This window comes from Adiantum capillus-veneris, chromosome 24, assembly GCF_014529385.1.
Source record: "Adiantum capillus-veneris isolate H3 chromosome 24, ASM1452938v2, whole genome shotgun sequence".
Lineage (NCBI taxonomy): Eukaryota > Viridiplantae > Streptophyta > Polypodiopsida > Polypodiales > Pteridaceae > Adiantum > Adiantum capillus-veneris.
In genome coordinates, this window is record NC_140954.1 from 144,265,192 (window position 1) to 144,281,601 (window position 16,410).

Genomic DNA, 16,410 nt, shown 5'->3' on the forward strand with positions numbered 1-16,410 from the left:
TCTTTTGGTTGTCTTTTGAGCAAAAGTGTTGGTTCTGAGAGCGATACTGAGAGTATCTCAAGGTACATGTCTTCATCCATGCTTAAAGAGGATAACCAATTATCAAAACTCATTTCAAGACAGTGTGGCAGAGCTGCAAGTGGGCTTTCGAGCTGTGTCTTATTTGCAAGAAGCATGGATTTCCTTTCTTCACTTGACCGTTTTGGTGCAAGATAGTTGTTTGCCGTGCAGGCGGTCTTGGAAATCCGAAACGGCAATGCTTCTTTCTTTTCTTGCAAGTTCTTCGATGGGAATAGATTTGTACTTTTTGTAGGTCAACACCTAATTCATCTTTGTTACTTGAGATGTATTTATCAACAAAAGCAATCCCTTCTTTGTCATCAGAAATCCCAAGCTTTGGAGAATTGTCAATCCAAATTAATCCATGATCATGCTGGCTTCCGCTATGCTGAAATTCTGTGACAAAGAAAAAATCTATGATTTGGCCAAGTATTTTTGAATTTCGTTTCAACTCTTTCTTGAGTGCGTTGAATCTATGGACATAGTATCGAGCTATGGTGATAGGATCTTCACAAACCAACGCGCGGATATAGTGTGCACTAGATTGGAAATTAGATTCACTAATTTGTGGATTAAGCGTAGCAAGACATTCGTGCAATGGCTTCCATCTTTGCTCTGCACATGATAGAGTGAAAAAAAAGGTAGGCTTTCCTATTTGTCGAATCATTTAAAAGACATTACGCTTGAGTTTGGCATTGTAATCTGATGATGCTCGCAAATATTCAAAGTCATGATATCCTAGTTGGGATGATAGTATTCGATCAATGTTAGTGTTGTTCTGAACATCTTTTGCACATAGTTGCATGCCTTGTAATTTTCCCTTGCGTAGACGCACCCATATAGAACCAAGCACCTTGCCGATGATAATCTTCATCACTTTGAAGAACAAATTTTCAATATCTAACGCAAAGCATCTATCCTTGTAATTGAGCTCCCATTGTGCCACCTTCAAGTAATTTTTTTTCGCAAGGTTTGCGTAGGCTGTTCTTTTTCCAAAGAACAAAGCTGGAAATGATAATTCCTTGCAATCAGCATCATCGAATAGGCTCAAAGGGGAAAATCCTTCACACGGAGAGATGCTATGGACATGTTCACTATGATTAATGACTTACTGTGAAGAATAGATACCATGGGCAAGGGTGTCTGAATGTTCATTCACTAACTCATCAACCTCATCTACTTCATGCAACACTACATATGGACTCATGTGAAAACTAGAAATCCAAGCTTCATTAATGGAGTCTTTGTGCTCTATGTATAAAGGGGTGCGTGCCAATCAAATCTTTCAATGCTTGGAGCACATAAAAGGGACGTACACCACCACTAAGGTATGCATGGGCATACTCAAGTTTACGCTTAATCTCCACAAGGATTTTAGTGTGCTCATTACTAAAACGCGGCAAGATTGCTTGAATTCTTCTCAAGTCTACCATGACATTAACGACACTGCCTCGTAGCCCGAACTGACCCTCATAATTGAGTTCTCGTATTTGAGTGAAAGGAATGCGAAGTGATACAAGGCGTTTCTCAATTGCATTTAACAATGCAATGCTTCCAATACTTTCATTGAGGAGAGAATGTGGATAAATGCAAAAGAGCGGCTTCCTTTGAGATTTCAAGCTTTGCTTACAGGAGAAACAAACTCTTTTGTCTACAGCAGAGTTAAATGTTTGCAATCATGTCAAGGTTTGGAGAAAATATGCTTCGAGCACACTCAAACAATGCAAATTCTTTTTGAAAAAAATACTACCACAACTTAACATCCATATGCATGAGTGTCTTGAATTTCCACTAAATATTTTTGTTTCCTAGATCTTTTACTAGATTGAGGCACAGCATTGTCTTCATGCGACATTTTCCATATTGAGTAAACTTTCTTTTGAATTTGTTTCAAAGTGTAAGAAGAACAGACTTGTGTTCGAAATTGAGAAGCTATATGCAATGTTTTCTTATTTGGAAAAGTCTTCAAAACATCCACCAATCTAGCGGCAAGCTCTTTAGGCCAAGAGCAACGCTTACGTTTCTTGATGGAAGCCGATTTTGGAAAAACAAACAATCCACCTTGACAAATAAAGACCGACAAGCCAGAGGAAAAAGATGCAACACAAGGATTAGCATTGAAAGAATGTTGATGATTTTGTTCTTGAAACACATGAACAATACATTGAAACTCCAAGACATGGCAAGCTAGACTGATCAAATTGATTGAAAGCAAAGGAGAATTTGTTCTTGTACCCATACATTGGCAAACCAGAGATTCAAGAGTTTTATCGTCAACATTACAAGCCACACGCTCATCATTCCACAATTTCAGCCACACACTTGTGATCTCAAGTCTTGAGAACGAAATTTTGCAACAATATGCTTGGACAAAATATTTTCTAGTGAATTGACAGAGATATCTACCTCACATACAAACAACAATGCCCTTAAAGCATCTTGATTACAAGGAGATGTCATCCAAAAAGTTGAGTCGATTGAACATTGGATGCCATTTATACAAAAAACAGCTTTATCGTCAAGAGATAATCCCGCCATAATGCCTAGATACAAAAGGATATTCAGCAGAATATGACCTTCCTAGAGGACTCCAAGGCACATTAGCATAGACAACATCTTCCTATTCATATTTAAAGCTTGTTACATACCCCTGTGCATCAATTGAGAAATGCCCAGCTCTCTTCATTCCCACCAAGAAAGCTTTCAAAATCACTAGATCAGTTTCATACAAATGCAAAAAAGAAGAGGGTAGGCGAAGGACTTGGTCAACAATCTTCTCGTGCAAGGTGACGGAAATACCTTTACCGTCACGAGGAACTAGCTTTGCTTGAAGAGCATGAACTTTCCAAATTTCAACAACTTTGTTACAAGTGAAACAATGAGGATTAGAGCTTTGGCAATTGACTTGGGCAGATTTGCAAACTCCACATCAATACTCCAATCCAACGCTGTTGACGTTAACAACCTCAAGAGAACCGAACACCTGAAATTAACATAAAGAAATCACATGATGCACAATCAATACAAAAAACCTACTAAGGAGAACTCACCATTTTTTCGAATCCCATATTGGCAATCTGCTTATCACGGATATCTTTGGAAAGCAACTTCAATTGAGAGGGCAATGGCAGTAGGATAGTGTAGTCCACGACAGACAATGTGTTAGAGAATTGTTTGAAGACATTTATGTTGTGGGCCACACAATCATAAAATCCATTCTCTTTGACTTCATTGGATATGTTATAAAAGTCAGCCTTTCGAGAAGGTACAAACAAAAGTTGAAGCAATAACAAATAGTCAAAACACTATTAAGAAGACTTAGAGCTGTGTATAGAAGCTTACCGTTTCTCTATCAACATCAGCAAGACCATCAGCAACAATAAGTCTAGTGCCACTACTGCCATCACTTTTCACCATGTTCTCCACCTTTAACAGTAAATGCTACAGTAGGCACACCATCTTCAATTGAAGAAGTCCATGATGAGACAAGATCTTTAATCTTGTGCTCGAGAAAGAGAGTCAACACAAAGTCGAATAAAGGAGCCTTCATAAGAGATGTAGTTGCATCAGCATAGAGAGAAAGTTGGAAAGTGCCTCCATCACTAGGATTCTTTTTCCTCACAACAGGGCCCTCAATACGTAAAAAATCACCCACCACAAATGTGTTGACAAACTGTTCAATATAATTTTCTACCACAACAAAAGTGATAGTATGATGTGCAGCCTTGTCCACAAGATCAACCTTCAAAAATCTGTTGTAATTTGCTTTTTGGATTTTATATGTGCCATACTTTGCGAGCACCTTGCCAACAAAGACAAAACTGTAGTTAATAGCATCAGCAAGCTCAGATATAAGAAGCTCAGGCGTAGATTGACTTAATGCCAATTGAGATTTAAAGGAATCAACTATAGGTCTTGGCTCTTCTTTAATAGATGCTAAGCCCAATGAACGACTCACACTGACGGAGGGAGTGGCAATCCCGGAAGAGCTAAGCGGTGTTTTCCCTACAACACATGGCACACGATACTATTATTATCAATTACACATTGGTAAGCCACAGAAATTGGAAACAAAGCTAACCTCTCACAGTGGCCATTCCTCTTGTAATACTAAGGGCCTTTTGAACAGATTTTGGAGATTTCTTTAACTTGGCTTTCGAACTAAGCTTTTTGAATGCTAAGTTTGGAGAACCCACTAAACTACTTAACGATCCAAGGCCCCCACTTTCAGACACAACTTCATGCAAGTTTTCAGTTCTAGGAGCTGCGCTTAAAGTTTCAAAGTAGTCATTGCTTGAATTTGTAGTGAAAGCATCTATAATCAAGAGCAAGTTCAAAACATTTTCCAAGATAAGCAAGACAGCAAGACTCTTAAGCACCAAAAGAGGAAACGAAATGCAGAGGTATATTACCATCCATATTCGAATCCATAGCGCCTTGGTATAGAGAGTGATGATATGCTTTGATAATAGATGTGGCTGTAAAGTTTAAGAGACTGTACTATAGAGGAAGTATAACTCTCAACAAGAGTGATCTCAGAATAGGAGGCTTGTAAAACGTGATGGTTCTTCAAAATACCTTTAGCTTTTACATACTAACAACTCAAAGAGTGAAACTTGATGGATAATCTTGAGTACTTCAAGAAAGATAGTTTGAAAGTTCCACTCAAAGGTTGGCAGTAAATGCAGATTTTTGCATTGGTTATCATATATCATTATATAATATTGGGTCACGGCCTATACACTCCATAAAGAGAGAGAGAGAGAGAGAGAGAGAGAGAGAGAGAGAGAGAGAGAGAAAGGGCCGCTCTTTTAATTAACTCTACCTCGAATTTTACAATAATAATAAAAGCTACAAATAACTCAACTATTACTAGAGAGAGGAGAGAAGAGAAGACAGGTGCATCCTAAATAAACTCAACTATTATTAGAGAGAGGAGAGAGGAGAAGAGAAATGCAAGACTACAAATGAAATGAGAACTACAACTAAAGTAAATTAAGACATCTAAAGAAGAGAAACTATATCTTAGAACTTTATAAAAATTTGAAGTAAATGAGTGTAAAGCACCACATCAAAACGGATTTATTTCCATTCTTACTTTATAATATTAATAATTAACCTTGAGATAATCAAATATAATATTGAAAGTTGAATCATTTTTTTTAGATTAAAAAAATAACCGCATAGCCATAAATTTTCAATGTCAAATCCCAAAAACCTAACCACATGCTCAGCTAGTCCAAATAATCCATCAATAGGATTAAATCATGGACCAAGATTGCATCATAGAATGTGGAGATAATCGTTTTTAATTAAAAGCACCTCAACACAACACCAAAAAAGTTTTTATAGCAAACCAAAGCACAAAATCTATCAACAACATAGACAAACTTCGAGAAATAAATAACTTCGAAAACATTGCGCAATTTCAAACTTAATCGACACCTTAAAAGTTACATCTATATTCTTTAAATTATTTAGCCCGTAACATACTATGCTTGACCTCCACATACAATCAACCACCCAAACCATCCATTCCCATCAATGGCTCCGTACCACCCTGCAAAAAACAGCAAATTGTTATACAAAACAGCCAACCGAAATCAAAGCAACAAATCAAATAAAAAAAGGTTCTCTTTGCAACATACCAAAAATTAACACAAAATGCTGTCGACGAGCCACTTGTGACACCAAACCGCCATAGACCAGCAGGCGGGACAACACAGCAGAGCAACGCAACACACCGCAGCAAAGCTGCACAATAGAACGCCCCGATCCACCATAGACCGATGGAGAAGACGACAATGCAACACGACAACACCGAAAACAGCACTAGCATAATCCATCGGCGTCCAAGATTCGTCACAGGTCGGCGAAGGAGACGTCCTAACAGAGCAGCAGAACCCCGATGCATAGAGCAGCACGGCACACAACAGAACGGCCCGATCCACCACAGACCGATGGAGAGGACGGCAATGCAGCATGACAAAGCCAGAAACAGCAGCAGCACCACAGATCGGCATCCAAGGTCCGTCATAGATCGGCGAAGGCGACGTCCTAACAGATCTGTAGGACCCAAATGCACAAAGGAGCACGGCACCACATCTTCAAGGCCCACTTCAGATCGGCAAAGGGGACGAGAAAACAGAGCAGCACAACCCCGAGATACAAAGCAACACAGCACCAAGGCACGACCCCAATCAACCATAGACCAGCGAACCAAGAACACGAGGCACACACAGAGAAGCACAGCAGAGCATAAGCGCTGCCCAAATCCGCCATAGATCGGCGATCAGGACGACAAACCACAGCAACGCAAGACCGCGGAGAGGTAGGGCATTGAATCACGCCCAACAATGCCATAGACCAGCGAGAGGAACCATGCTACACAAGCCACCATTTTCTCAACAACCCCATGCAAGAAGCAGGACAGCAGAGCACAAGCGCGGGCCAGAACCGCCACAGGCCGGCGAGCAGGGCGACATGCCGCCATGGCGTCATGCACGAAGCACGAGAGCACTATGGGAGCGGAGCAAGACGGCAGAGCAAGAGTGCAGCCCAGAACCGCCATAGGCCGGCGAACAGGACGACAAAGAGGATAAACACAAGAGCGCGCAGAGGCACCCCTTGCACAGCGCGCACGCACGACCAAGAACCGCCATAGGCCAGCGCCCTTGAGCCTTGCCTACCCTACTAAGGCTTCATGAGCCCTAACCCTAAGGGGACCTCCCTCCATGGAGCTCAAGGAGGCTCCACTCCAAAAGAGGGAAGAAATGAAATACATGCACTCATTATAAGCCCCTCCCACCAACCCCACTTTAAGCCTTCCAGCTTGCAGCTTGCACCCAACGTTCACCACTCAAAAGAAATGGAATCCAATGCACCTATCCTTCAAGAGCCACTCAAAACTATATAGGTTATTTTTTATTTTTCACACTTATTTATAGAACACATGTGACATTTTTCCTTAAGAAAAAAGTCAAACCACCACTATGGTCTTAGCCCTTTGGGCAGGCCAAACCCTGGTATAAGCGCATCGGTATAAGCATTGACATCGTATTGTTGTTATACGCATTGGTATACAAACCTTCGAAATAAGCAATGGAATATATGCAAGTAAAAATGCTAAAATAAGCGCCAAGAAAAATGTCAACACGTATTTCGAGGCATATTTCGATAGTTATACCGACACCTGTACGGGTGTCAAAACCTGCAAAAACAAATTGGGCAGAGAGGGCTGGGAATTGATGGTGCATGTATTGCAGCACCCAATGTCCAAAGGAAGAGTGCAAAAGCAACCGCACTCCACCTAGAGTTTGGCATTGAAGAGCAAGTAAGTACAAATTAGCAAAATTGTAAGCATAACAAAACCACACAATCAAAATCTTAAACATGAAGAGTTTCCAAAAGCACAATTATAACTTTGACTCCCAAACCCTAGACACAAGGACATGAAGGTTTTTTAACCATAATTAAAACATGATTTGAAAATCGGGGGTATAACTATAACGTGATTGCCAAACCGTATTTGCAAAACCATAAGCATAATGTGCTTGCCATACCATAACCATAACCATAACCTGCTTGTCATACCATGACCATAACAACCATACCATCATTGCAAAACCATAACCATAACCATAACATGTTTGCCACACCATCATTGCAAAACCATAACCATAACCTGATTGCCAAACCATAACCATAACCTATGTGCCATAGCAAAACTATAACATGATTTCCATACCAGAATTGCAAAACCATAACCATAACCTGATTTCCATACCATAATCATAATCATAAACAGAATGCAAAACCATAAACATAAGTGTGAAACTATACATGTATACAATGAATGAGTACAAATGTATCAAGAAGAAACAGCTATAAAAAAATACATATATGGAGGATGTCACCCTCATGGTAATGCCTCCGAATTAAGGGCCTCTTCCTCCTCCTATACAACTGGGTCAAAAAGGCTACAAGTCCAAGCTTGTACCCATACTTCTCCTCTCGGTGTGTCAGAGGGCACTTCACAGCAACTTCGTTCAAAATAAACAATTAATCACAAGATAAATCTTCAATAACATATACATATCCGATAATTTAAAGCATACATATAAAACTTACAAACTCATGTGGAAGTGTGTCGTAGCCCCCATTCTAAAGATGTAACATTCTAGCAAACTCCAAACAATATCTGGCTGCATCTCTCTGTTGCTGAAATCTCTGAGGATTGTCTTGACTCTCGTCCAATCCAGGCCCACCCCTCTGTGTCCAACCATGTCAGATTTGGATTGTCTTCCTTGTACCTATCTTTCATCTTTGACCAACGGTGTGACATTGTGGCAATTGCCACACTCAAGATCCATTCATTCAAGACTAGATCGTACCCCTCTATCGGTTGGTACTCTCTGGGAATGGCCTCAACGATGTAGTTATTTCTCTTACTATCTTGATCATCCCAAATCTCCATCATAGAGTGGCCAAATTGAACTGTACAGTGCTACCAAATCTTTGTCGCATGGCCTTTTCGACCCTATCTGCCACAACAACCGCATCCCTACTCTTGTACACCTTGCTAGGATAATGCTCGTGTGATCCCCAAGGTGTACGTGGTGTGCCAATCGATGAAGTATCGACTGAAGAGAGTGGTAGACACTCCCTTTGGTGGTGTGGATGCATCAATAGAACTGCTACCAAAACAACCACTACCTCGAGAACAATGCCTATCTCATCTTGACGAAGAACCAGTCGCGTCAGTGTAGCGGGCACACTCGACTAAGGTGTAGGGGGCACACTAGTCCTAGATGTAGGGGCGGTCGTAGCAGGTCTAGAGGAACTAGCTCCCCAAGGGTTCTATGTGTAATTAACGTGCATTGGTGTGAACTGTGATAAAAAGGAGCCCATCTTCTCGGGTGACATGTCGATCGGTGTGATAGGAAAACTAAAACTAGGAGAGTATGTATCATCGTCATCAACCATGGCTACAGATACACGAATAACACAGATACAGCATGTTAGTGTACAAAAGAAAGATTAAGCAATGCAAATAACAAAAAAATGAAGCTACAACACAACTCATCATATCTATCCAGTGTTGTAGACTAATCAAAAGAGTTTTACAAAAGAGTTCCTAGAAAAAATAAATAGTCAATCTCTCATCTTCTATGAGAACTGATGCACGAAAGATGTCTATCTCAATCTGTACTTCTGCATCTTTGTCATTAAACTCCACTTCTTTGTCACTTTCCACATCAACTTGCATATCTGAAAGCTCATTTCTAGGTTCAGGCATCTACTCACCACTGACCTCTAGATCAAAATCCTCACTTACATCATCCGTCGGCCATGCACTTTGTTCATGAATCTCTTCGACCTCAACTTCCAATCACACACTTGCTTTCTCCGTGGAGAAACTTGAACAACATAGAGCTAGCACGGTTTAGACAGATCTTTTTCATCATTTTCTCTCCATAGTGGATCTATTGTGAACAAAAGTTGTTCACAATGTTGAGAAAGTACAAATGTATCATGCACATCTATCCACACCCGCCTAGAGTGTATTTGAATGAGTCCACTCTTGTCTTTGCATATATGAAAGCTCATTTCTAGGTTCAAGCATCTACTAACCACTGACCTCTAGCTCAAAATCCTCACTTACATCATCCGTCGGCCATGCACTTTGTTCATGAATCTCTTCGACCTCAACTTCCAATCATTTACACACTTTCTTTCTTCGTAGAGAAACTTGAGCAACATACAGCTAGCACGATTTAGACAGATCTTTTCATCATTTTCTCTCCATAGTGGATCTATTGTGAACACAAGTTGTTCACAATGTTGAGAAAGTACAAATGTATCTTGCACATCTATCCACACCCGCCTAGAGTTCATTTGAATGAGTCCACTCTTGTCTTTGTGCACAGTTGCATTAGGGTCAGTGATAAAACTTTAAACTGCTTGACATCAAAGATAAAAATATCAAACTTCCTAAAGCTAATATTCAAGATGTCTTGGATGTAGCCAAAGTATTAAAGCTGGCTAGTCTCTGTGTTCTCATCCCTGACACTACTCCTACTTTCTTGGACAAAGCTTATTCTAATGCCACTGTTGAAGGTGACCCTTTGTTTGTCTATCCGTTGCACTCTAAAGTGTATCCCATGCGACCACAAAGCTCCATATGTGTGATACTGCAGCCACAAAATTGAAACAAACTTAAAGTTACTAAAGTAATGTGATCATGTGGACCTACAAAAGGAAGTTGTGAAAATATTTACATGCCAATTGCAACCCCTTGACCTCTTTAGTGATCAACACTCCGTTCCTCGTCTCTGAGATTTTTGCATCTAGCCACTACCCAGTAGGAAAGTCAGGCAATTTTTAAAGATGATTTAGAAAAGGAAGGTTTCTAGTGGCACAGTTGCACTTGAATTGCAAGTGATCTGTCAAGAATTGTTGCTTTTCCCCTTGGTACTGATAGCTGTTTTTTGGCTTTCCATAATTGCCATAGTAAGCTACCTCACCCTATCAAATCACTCAAATATTTTGGTTATCCCTACCATTTCACTGTACATAGGCGTGTGTGAGTTAGGGGACTTTCCCTATATTTTCTTAAAAACCCTTAATTAGCTAGTCATTGGACTAGTTGAGCCAAAAATTTTAAAAAAATAAAAATTATAAGTATATTATGGCCCATTTGTGTGTAAATATTTCATTGTATATAGGGCCTAAATAAAAGGAATTTTCATAATTATTTTGGTACTTATTTAAATATTTTTACCTATGGTGTGTTATTTATGCTATGTACATTGACTCACCATTACCATATTTTTTCTTACCATTTTGCATACTCTTTATTCCATATAAAAATAATTTCATGCAAGCTTCTCTTATTTTTGGTGTAACTCCATCCCAACAAAAATCCAAAAAAACTAGTTTTATTTATGTGTATATTTTTTCACTATTGTAATTTTTTCCTTCCTACATCTATTCTCTTTTACTCTCATAAATTAGAGCACCAAAAATATTCATCTTTTTGTGGTAGAATTATAATGAGAGAGATTTATTTTGACCCCTTTATATTTTTTCCACCTATATTATTTATATTTGACATGTATATATATATATATTTTTAGACCCCTCAATATTTGATTTTCTTAGTTGTACTATTCACTCATGTCATGATCTCATCAATATCTTCAATTATAGACGTACCAAATAAGGTCAAGGGTATGTGGCATGCATGCATGCACCATGGGGAGCTCACTCTTGGAGGTATTCAAAAGAATCATCCAAAGAAGGACCTCACAAGGACCTTGTGCAGTGGAAAAAACAATCGGTTTTGCTGAATTTTTAAAGATTACATGCTCCCCGAATTTGAAAAGGTGATACAAACAAAAGTTGTAGCTCGTGAGCTGAACTTTCACCTCAAATGTTTTCATATTTTTTTGAGCTACGAGCTGTGAGCTATGATTTTATTGGTGGACCCCAATTTGCCCATGCTATGCAGCCACACTCCCTCTTCCACTTTATCATTTTCCTCTTTCACACACACTCCTCTCTCTCCTTCCCACTCCCAAACCTGCAACTCCTATGTCTTGATTCACCCTCTTCACCATTGCCACATCTCTCACACCTCCATAGCCTTCATCCTCCATTTCTACACCCTATGTGTCCCCCTTTCTCTCTACATATATGTCCATATTACCATACTCTCTTCAGCTTTGTAAAGAACTTCAAAAAATCAGCAAAAATCCAAGGATAACCTCTGCAAATGAAGGCTTTTATCATGAATTTTCCAAGGTTTGATATAACATAGCTTCATCGACACGCGCTACTTCGCCATGCTGACTGCTTCTTCTTTCGATGCTGTAAAGAGGTGAATGTCAACTTCTCCAAAGCTTCAACCTCTCTTTACAAGCTCATCCCTTCTCTAACTTTTTTCATCATATATCTCACCATTTGGTGAATGATTTTGTAAATATTTTTTAGTGATAATTACTAACTACTAACCACTAACCTTATTGTAAAATGCACCCTCTACTAGAGTAGGCACTCCCCAATTATTCACTCAATCCTCTCTCCTTTCATCCTCAATAATTCTCTTCCCTTGAGCCCACATCCATGTGACTCAAAGGACAAGAGAGACCCACCCTCATAAAAAAAATAAAAATATGCATAATCGTTTATTCCTTCAAATAAACTTGATTAGGCCTAATCATAATCGGGGCTTCTAAAACCTATAAATAGAGACCTTCTCTCCCTTGTAAAATATCACATGATCACACTACACCACACCATTCTCAACACATAACACACCACTCTTCAAGCCTAGTTGTGTAGAGTGTGTGCATTGTGAGTGCTCTATTCCATCACTACACATAGGTGCATGGAGAAGCTTGAAGTTAGTTATGCCATCTAGAGGAGTGGAGTGATACTATACTCTGCAATCACACTGGTAGCCTACTCTTGTCCATAAATAAGATTCATAGTTTTGGGTGCAATTGTATGCTGCAACTATGACTCTTCTCTCCAAATTGACTTGATAAGTTGGCTCATCAAGTGGTTGAAGGTATATTGTCCTTGAAGTTTGTTGTGCCATTTCATGCTTGGTGGTTTGAGGGCTTGTTGAATTGTTTGCCAAAACTTTCAATTGTAAGAGGGTGCTCAGTGAGAGGGCTCCCGTGACCCTAAGACAATTTGTGTATTGGCAACAAGGTCAAGTTTTGTGTTGTCTCTCTATTTCTCATCAAGCTTTGTGTGCATCTAGTCTTTAAGGCTAAGAATGAGTTGCTCAAGTTGATTTGTGTGCTTTACCTCTCTCTGGCGTGGTGAATGTTTGTGTTTGGTGTGTGTGGCTATCTTGCATTCCCCTCTCTTTGTGCGTTTGAGTACAAGGAAATATCACCTGCGTCCTAGTTCGCATCTACAACTAGGTGGTGCCCCTTTTCTTGTTTGGTTTCTGGCTGTGGGTTGTTGTTGTCTCTGATTGTGCTTGCCCCAGCCCCATTTGAGCAGCACGGGAGCCTCGAAGGGTGTTTAGAGGCCGCTCTTCTTGTTGCCCGCCCCGGACCGCCTCAGTACCTCTCTAACCAATTTTGCACGATGTCTTAGTTGAGAAGACAAAATCTCATAAAACTTTCTTGCATTGATACATCCATCTTTCTAGTGATTCCTTGTCCCTATGGCTCATCCCTATCACCTTGATGTTGACCTCAGTAGTCCACATTTAGGGAATCTCTGGATCAATTGAGCTCAAAAATTCACTGATGAGAACAAGAGACTTTTGTACAATCCATCCTTTCACCATGCTACCCTTGGGGCGATCCCTTTGACGAAAGAATCCCTTTAAAGTCTTCATGAATCTCTCCAAGAAGGACATCCACCTTCTACGGACTACTCCAACAATTGCAACTTCATTGACCACATGCACAAGTAGATGCATTCGGATGGTAAGAATGTTGGTTGAAAAGTACTTCTCCACCATACACACTGCTTCAATAGCATTTAAGCATGCTACATCTATGTTGTCTTTTCTTATCTCTTTTGAACTGATCCAACGTACCAACTCACTAATTTTATAGATTGTTCTTCTAATGTCATATGCTAGACAACCCTTTATGGCAACTGGGAAGATAAATTGTAAAAATTTGTGCCAATCATGTGACTTAAGACCACTAAGATTTTGATCTCTAGTAAAAGCCGTTTTCAAACATCACATGCACCCAGTGGAAGTCTTGAATGAAGATATAGTCTTCTTCACTTCTTGCTCTTCTGCACAACTCAAAACCCATGGACCCTTTGGTATAGCAGACTATCTATTGGATTTAAGTCAAGGCTGCATCTCTGGCATTCGACCCACAGCCTGTAGGTCATCTCTTTGGTCCTTTCTCTCCCTTTTTGCAATGATGATTTAACATAAGATCTCCCCCACATTCTTGAAGATGTGCATTGGCTCGAGCACATGATTATTTAGCAGGTCACTCCAATATGGGAGTTCATCAAAAATAGAAAGCCTTTTCATGCTGGGTGGCTTGAAATCTCCCCTCTCTAGCCACATATTTTTCCAATTGCTCGCTTTCAGTGGATGCATGTCATGTTGCATATGTTTGGTCCACGTAGCTCATGTCCTTTAGGCAAAAATCTATCATGCTCCTCATAAATTGTCTTGCTCAAATGATCAGAGGTGATGGAAGCCAGGTCGAGGACCACATTTCAGATTTCCTGAGTGACTAAAGCCAAAAAATCATAAAATTATAATAAAATCGTTGGCATAGCTAGGAATAGCATGTACGTGAGGGTCTCAAAGATACTCACCTGAACACTCATCAAAGTTTGGCCACTCGTGCATGGTCCACATATACATTTTTCCGTCCGATTGGTTGGGACATGTCAACCACATCAATCCCTATCCACAAGATTTGGAGCTCTTGCATAAGTGGTGCCAAATAGACGTCCATGTTCTTTGCTTTGTACTTTCATGGGACGATCAGTGACAACAACAAATGGCCCTTCTTGATAGCTAGCCATGGTGGAAGACTATAATTAACCAAGCAAATAGGCCACTTGCTCCATGACAAACTCCATAATCCAAATGGGTTTACTCCATCCATTACCAGGCCAAAATGGATACATTGAGGCTCATCCTTAAATGTAGGCCATCTTTCCTCTATGAGCTTCCATGCATAAAACTCAGTAGGTACCCGCATCACATCATCTGTCGATCTAGTATTTGAGTGTCATGTCATCAAAGAGGCTATAGACTTGCACCTGAACATGCTCATTATTCTTGGAATCATAGGAAAGTGTCGAAGGATTTTTGCAAGGATAAATTTTCCTCCTGTGTCCTAACTATACTTGTTTGATCCACAATTGGGACATTGTTCCAAATTTGCAAACTCGTTGCAAAAGAGTATACAATCATTAGGGAATTCATGTACTTTGTAGTAATCCAAGCCCAAGTTAGTAAGAAGCTTTTTAGAGGCTAGATGGATAGGGAGTCATGTGATTGCCTTCCAGCAAGATTTGCATGTTGAGAAACATGTCATTACATCAACACGTGAACACAACGATCATATTATTAAATTCTAAATTGGGCTTTGACATGCTTAGGATACAATATATTTACCTAAAAATCTATGTGTGACGGAGGCGTCAGACTACTTGTAGACAGACTGGAGATTAAGCATTGCCAAAGCGGTATGGAGAACTGAGATTTTTGCACCATTGTAAAGCGGAATACGTGCAAGATTATACATCATCTTGCCCTCTTTATCATTTCTATCATGCCATTGATATGGATAGGATGATTGAGGTTGGTTCGTAGTGTTGCCTTCAATGTTGTCACCTTCTAGGTTTCCAATGATGGGATCCATGTCAAAGAACGTATCTAACATCTTCTCCATGTCAACTTCTTGAAATATGGAATCGCGTATTGCTCGGGTGGACTCCCTCGATGGTTATTCATTTGATAATCATCTTCTCTGGGATAAAATTGGAGCAATATCTACTTCTAGGGGTTGATCTATTGCCTTCGGACCATGAGATCAATAAAGCAGATCTTGTAGTTTCTCTATCAAAAAGAGACCGTTATTGTGTATGTGTTGATCATAGATTTTTTGTGTTTGAAAGATATGATGCTTGCAACGTGCACAAGGACACGCCATCCTATCATCCATACTTTATCTAATAATGATGCAACAAATAAACAAATCACTCTTGTTATAAGTACACACCACTAACTACATGAAAATGCATGACAACCTCATATTCTCTAGCCATGCCCTATCCTCGCACACCTCGGTCTAGAGGTGCACGGAGATCAGGGCCAACCAATAATAATCTCGTCTTTATTGGTCAATGCCTATATATTAGGGTTCGACATAAGTCTATTTTTAAATTTGTTTATGTTTTTGGAGTCTATGTGCACTATTGAAGTCCATTTGTGTTGGTTTACTTTGTTTCTCAAAGTCCATTTGCATTTTGAAGTACACAAGTCGTTTCTGAAGACTGTTGTGTTTTTGAAGTCCGTTTGTAATTTTTCTACGATTTGTCGCTAGCTCTAACAACCTCACATTCTCTAGCCATGCCCGATCTCCGCACATCTCGATCTAAAGGTGCATGGAAATCAGGATTACCGGGTAATAATCACGTCTTTATTGGTCAATGCCTATATATTAGGGTTTGACATAAGTCTGCTTTTGAAATATGTTTGCGTTTTTTAAGTCTATGTGTGCTATTGAAGTCCGTTTGCGTTATTTTACTTCATTTTTTTGAAGTTCGCTGACATTTTTGAAGTACACAAGTCGTTTCTAAAGACCTTTGCGTTTTTAAGTCCGTTTGCGGTTT

At 39.8% G+C, this 16,410-nt stretch overlaps 1 protein-coding gene and 1 pseudogene across 1 annotated transcript; both read right to left on the minus strand.

Moving 5' to 3' along the window:
• Positions 1-2,578: 2,578 nt before the first annotated feature.
• On the minus strand, positions 2,579-4,475 carry LOC147427290 (uncharacterized; annotated as a pseudogene).
• Positions 4,476-5,575: 1,100 nt separating this feature from the next.
• Positions 5,576-6,268, minus strand: LOC147427291 (uncharacterized). Its single transcript, XM_086498288.1, has 2 exons — positions 5,720-6,268; positions 5,576-5,620 (listed from the first exon to the last, which is right to left on the minus strand). Exons 1-2 carry the CDS (start codon positions 6,266-6,268, stop codon positions 5,576-5,578), a joined length of 594 nt encoding a protein of 197 aa, XP_086354414.1.
• Positions 6,269-16,410: the final 10,142 nt, after the last annotated feature.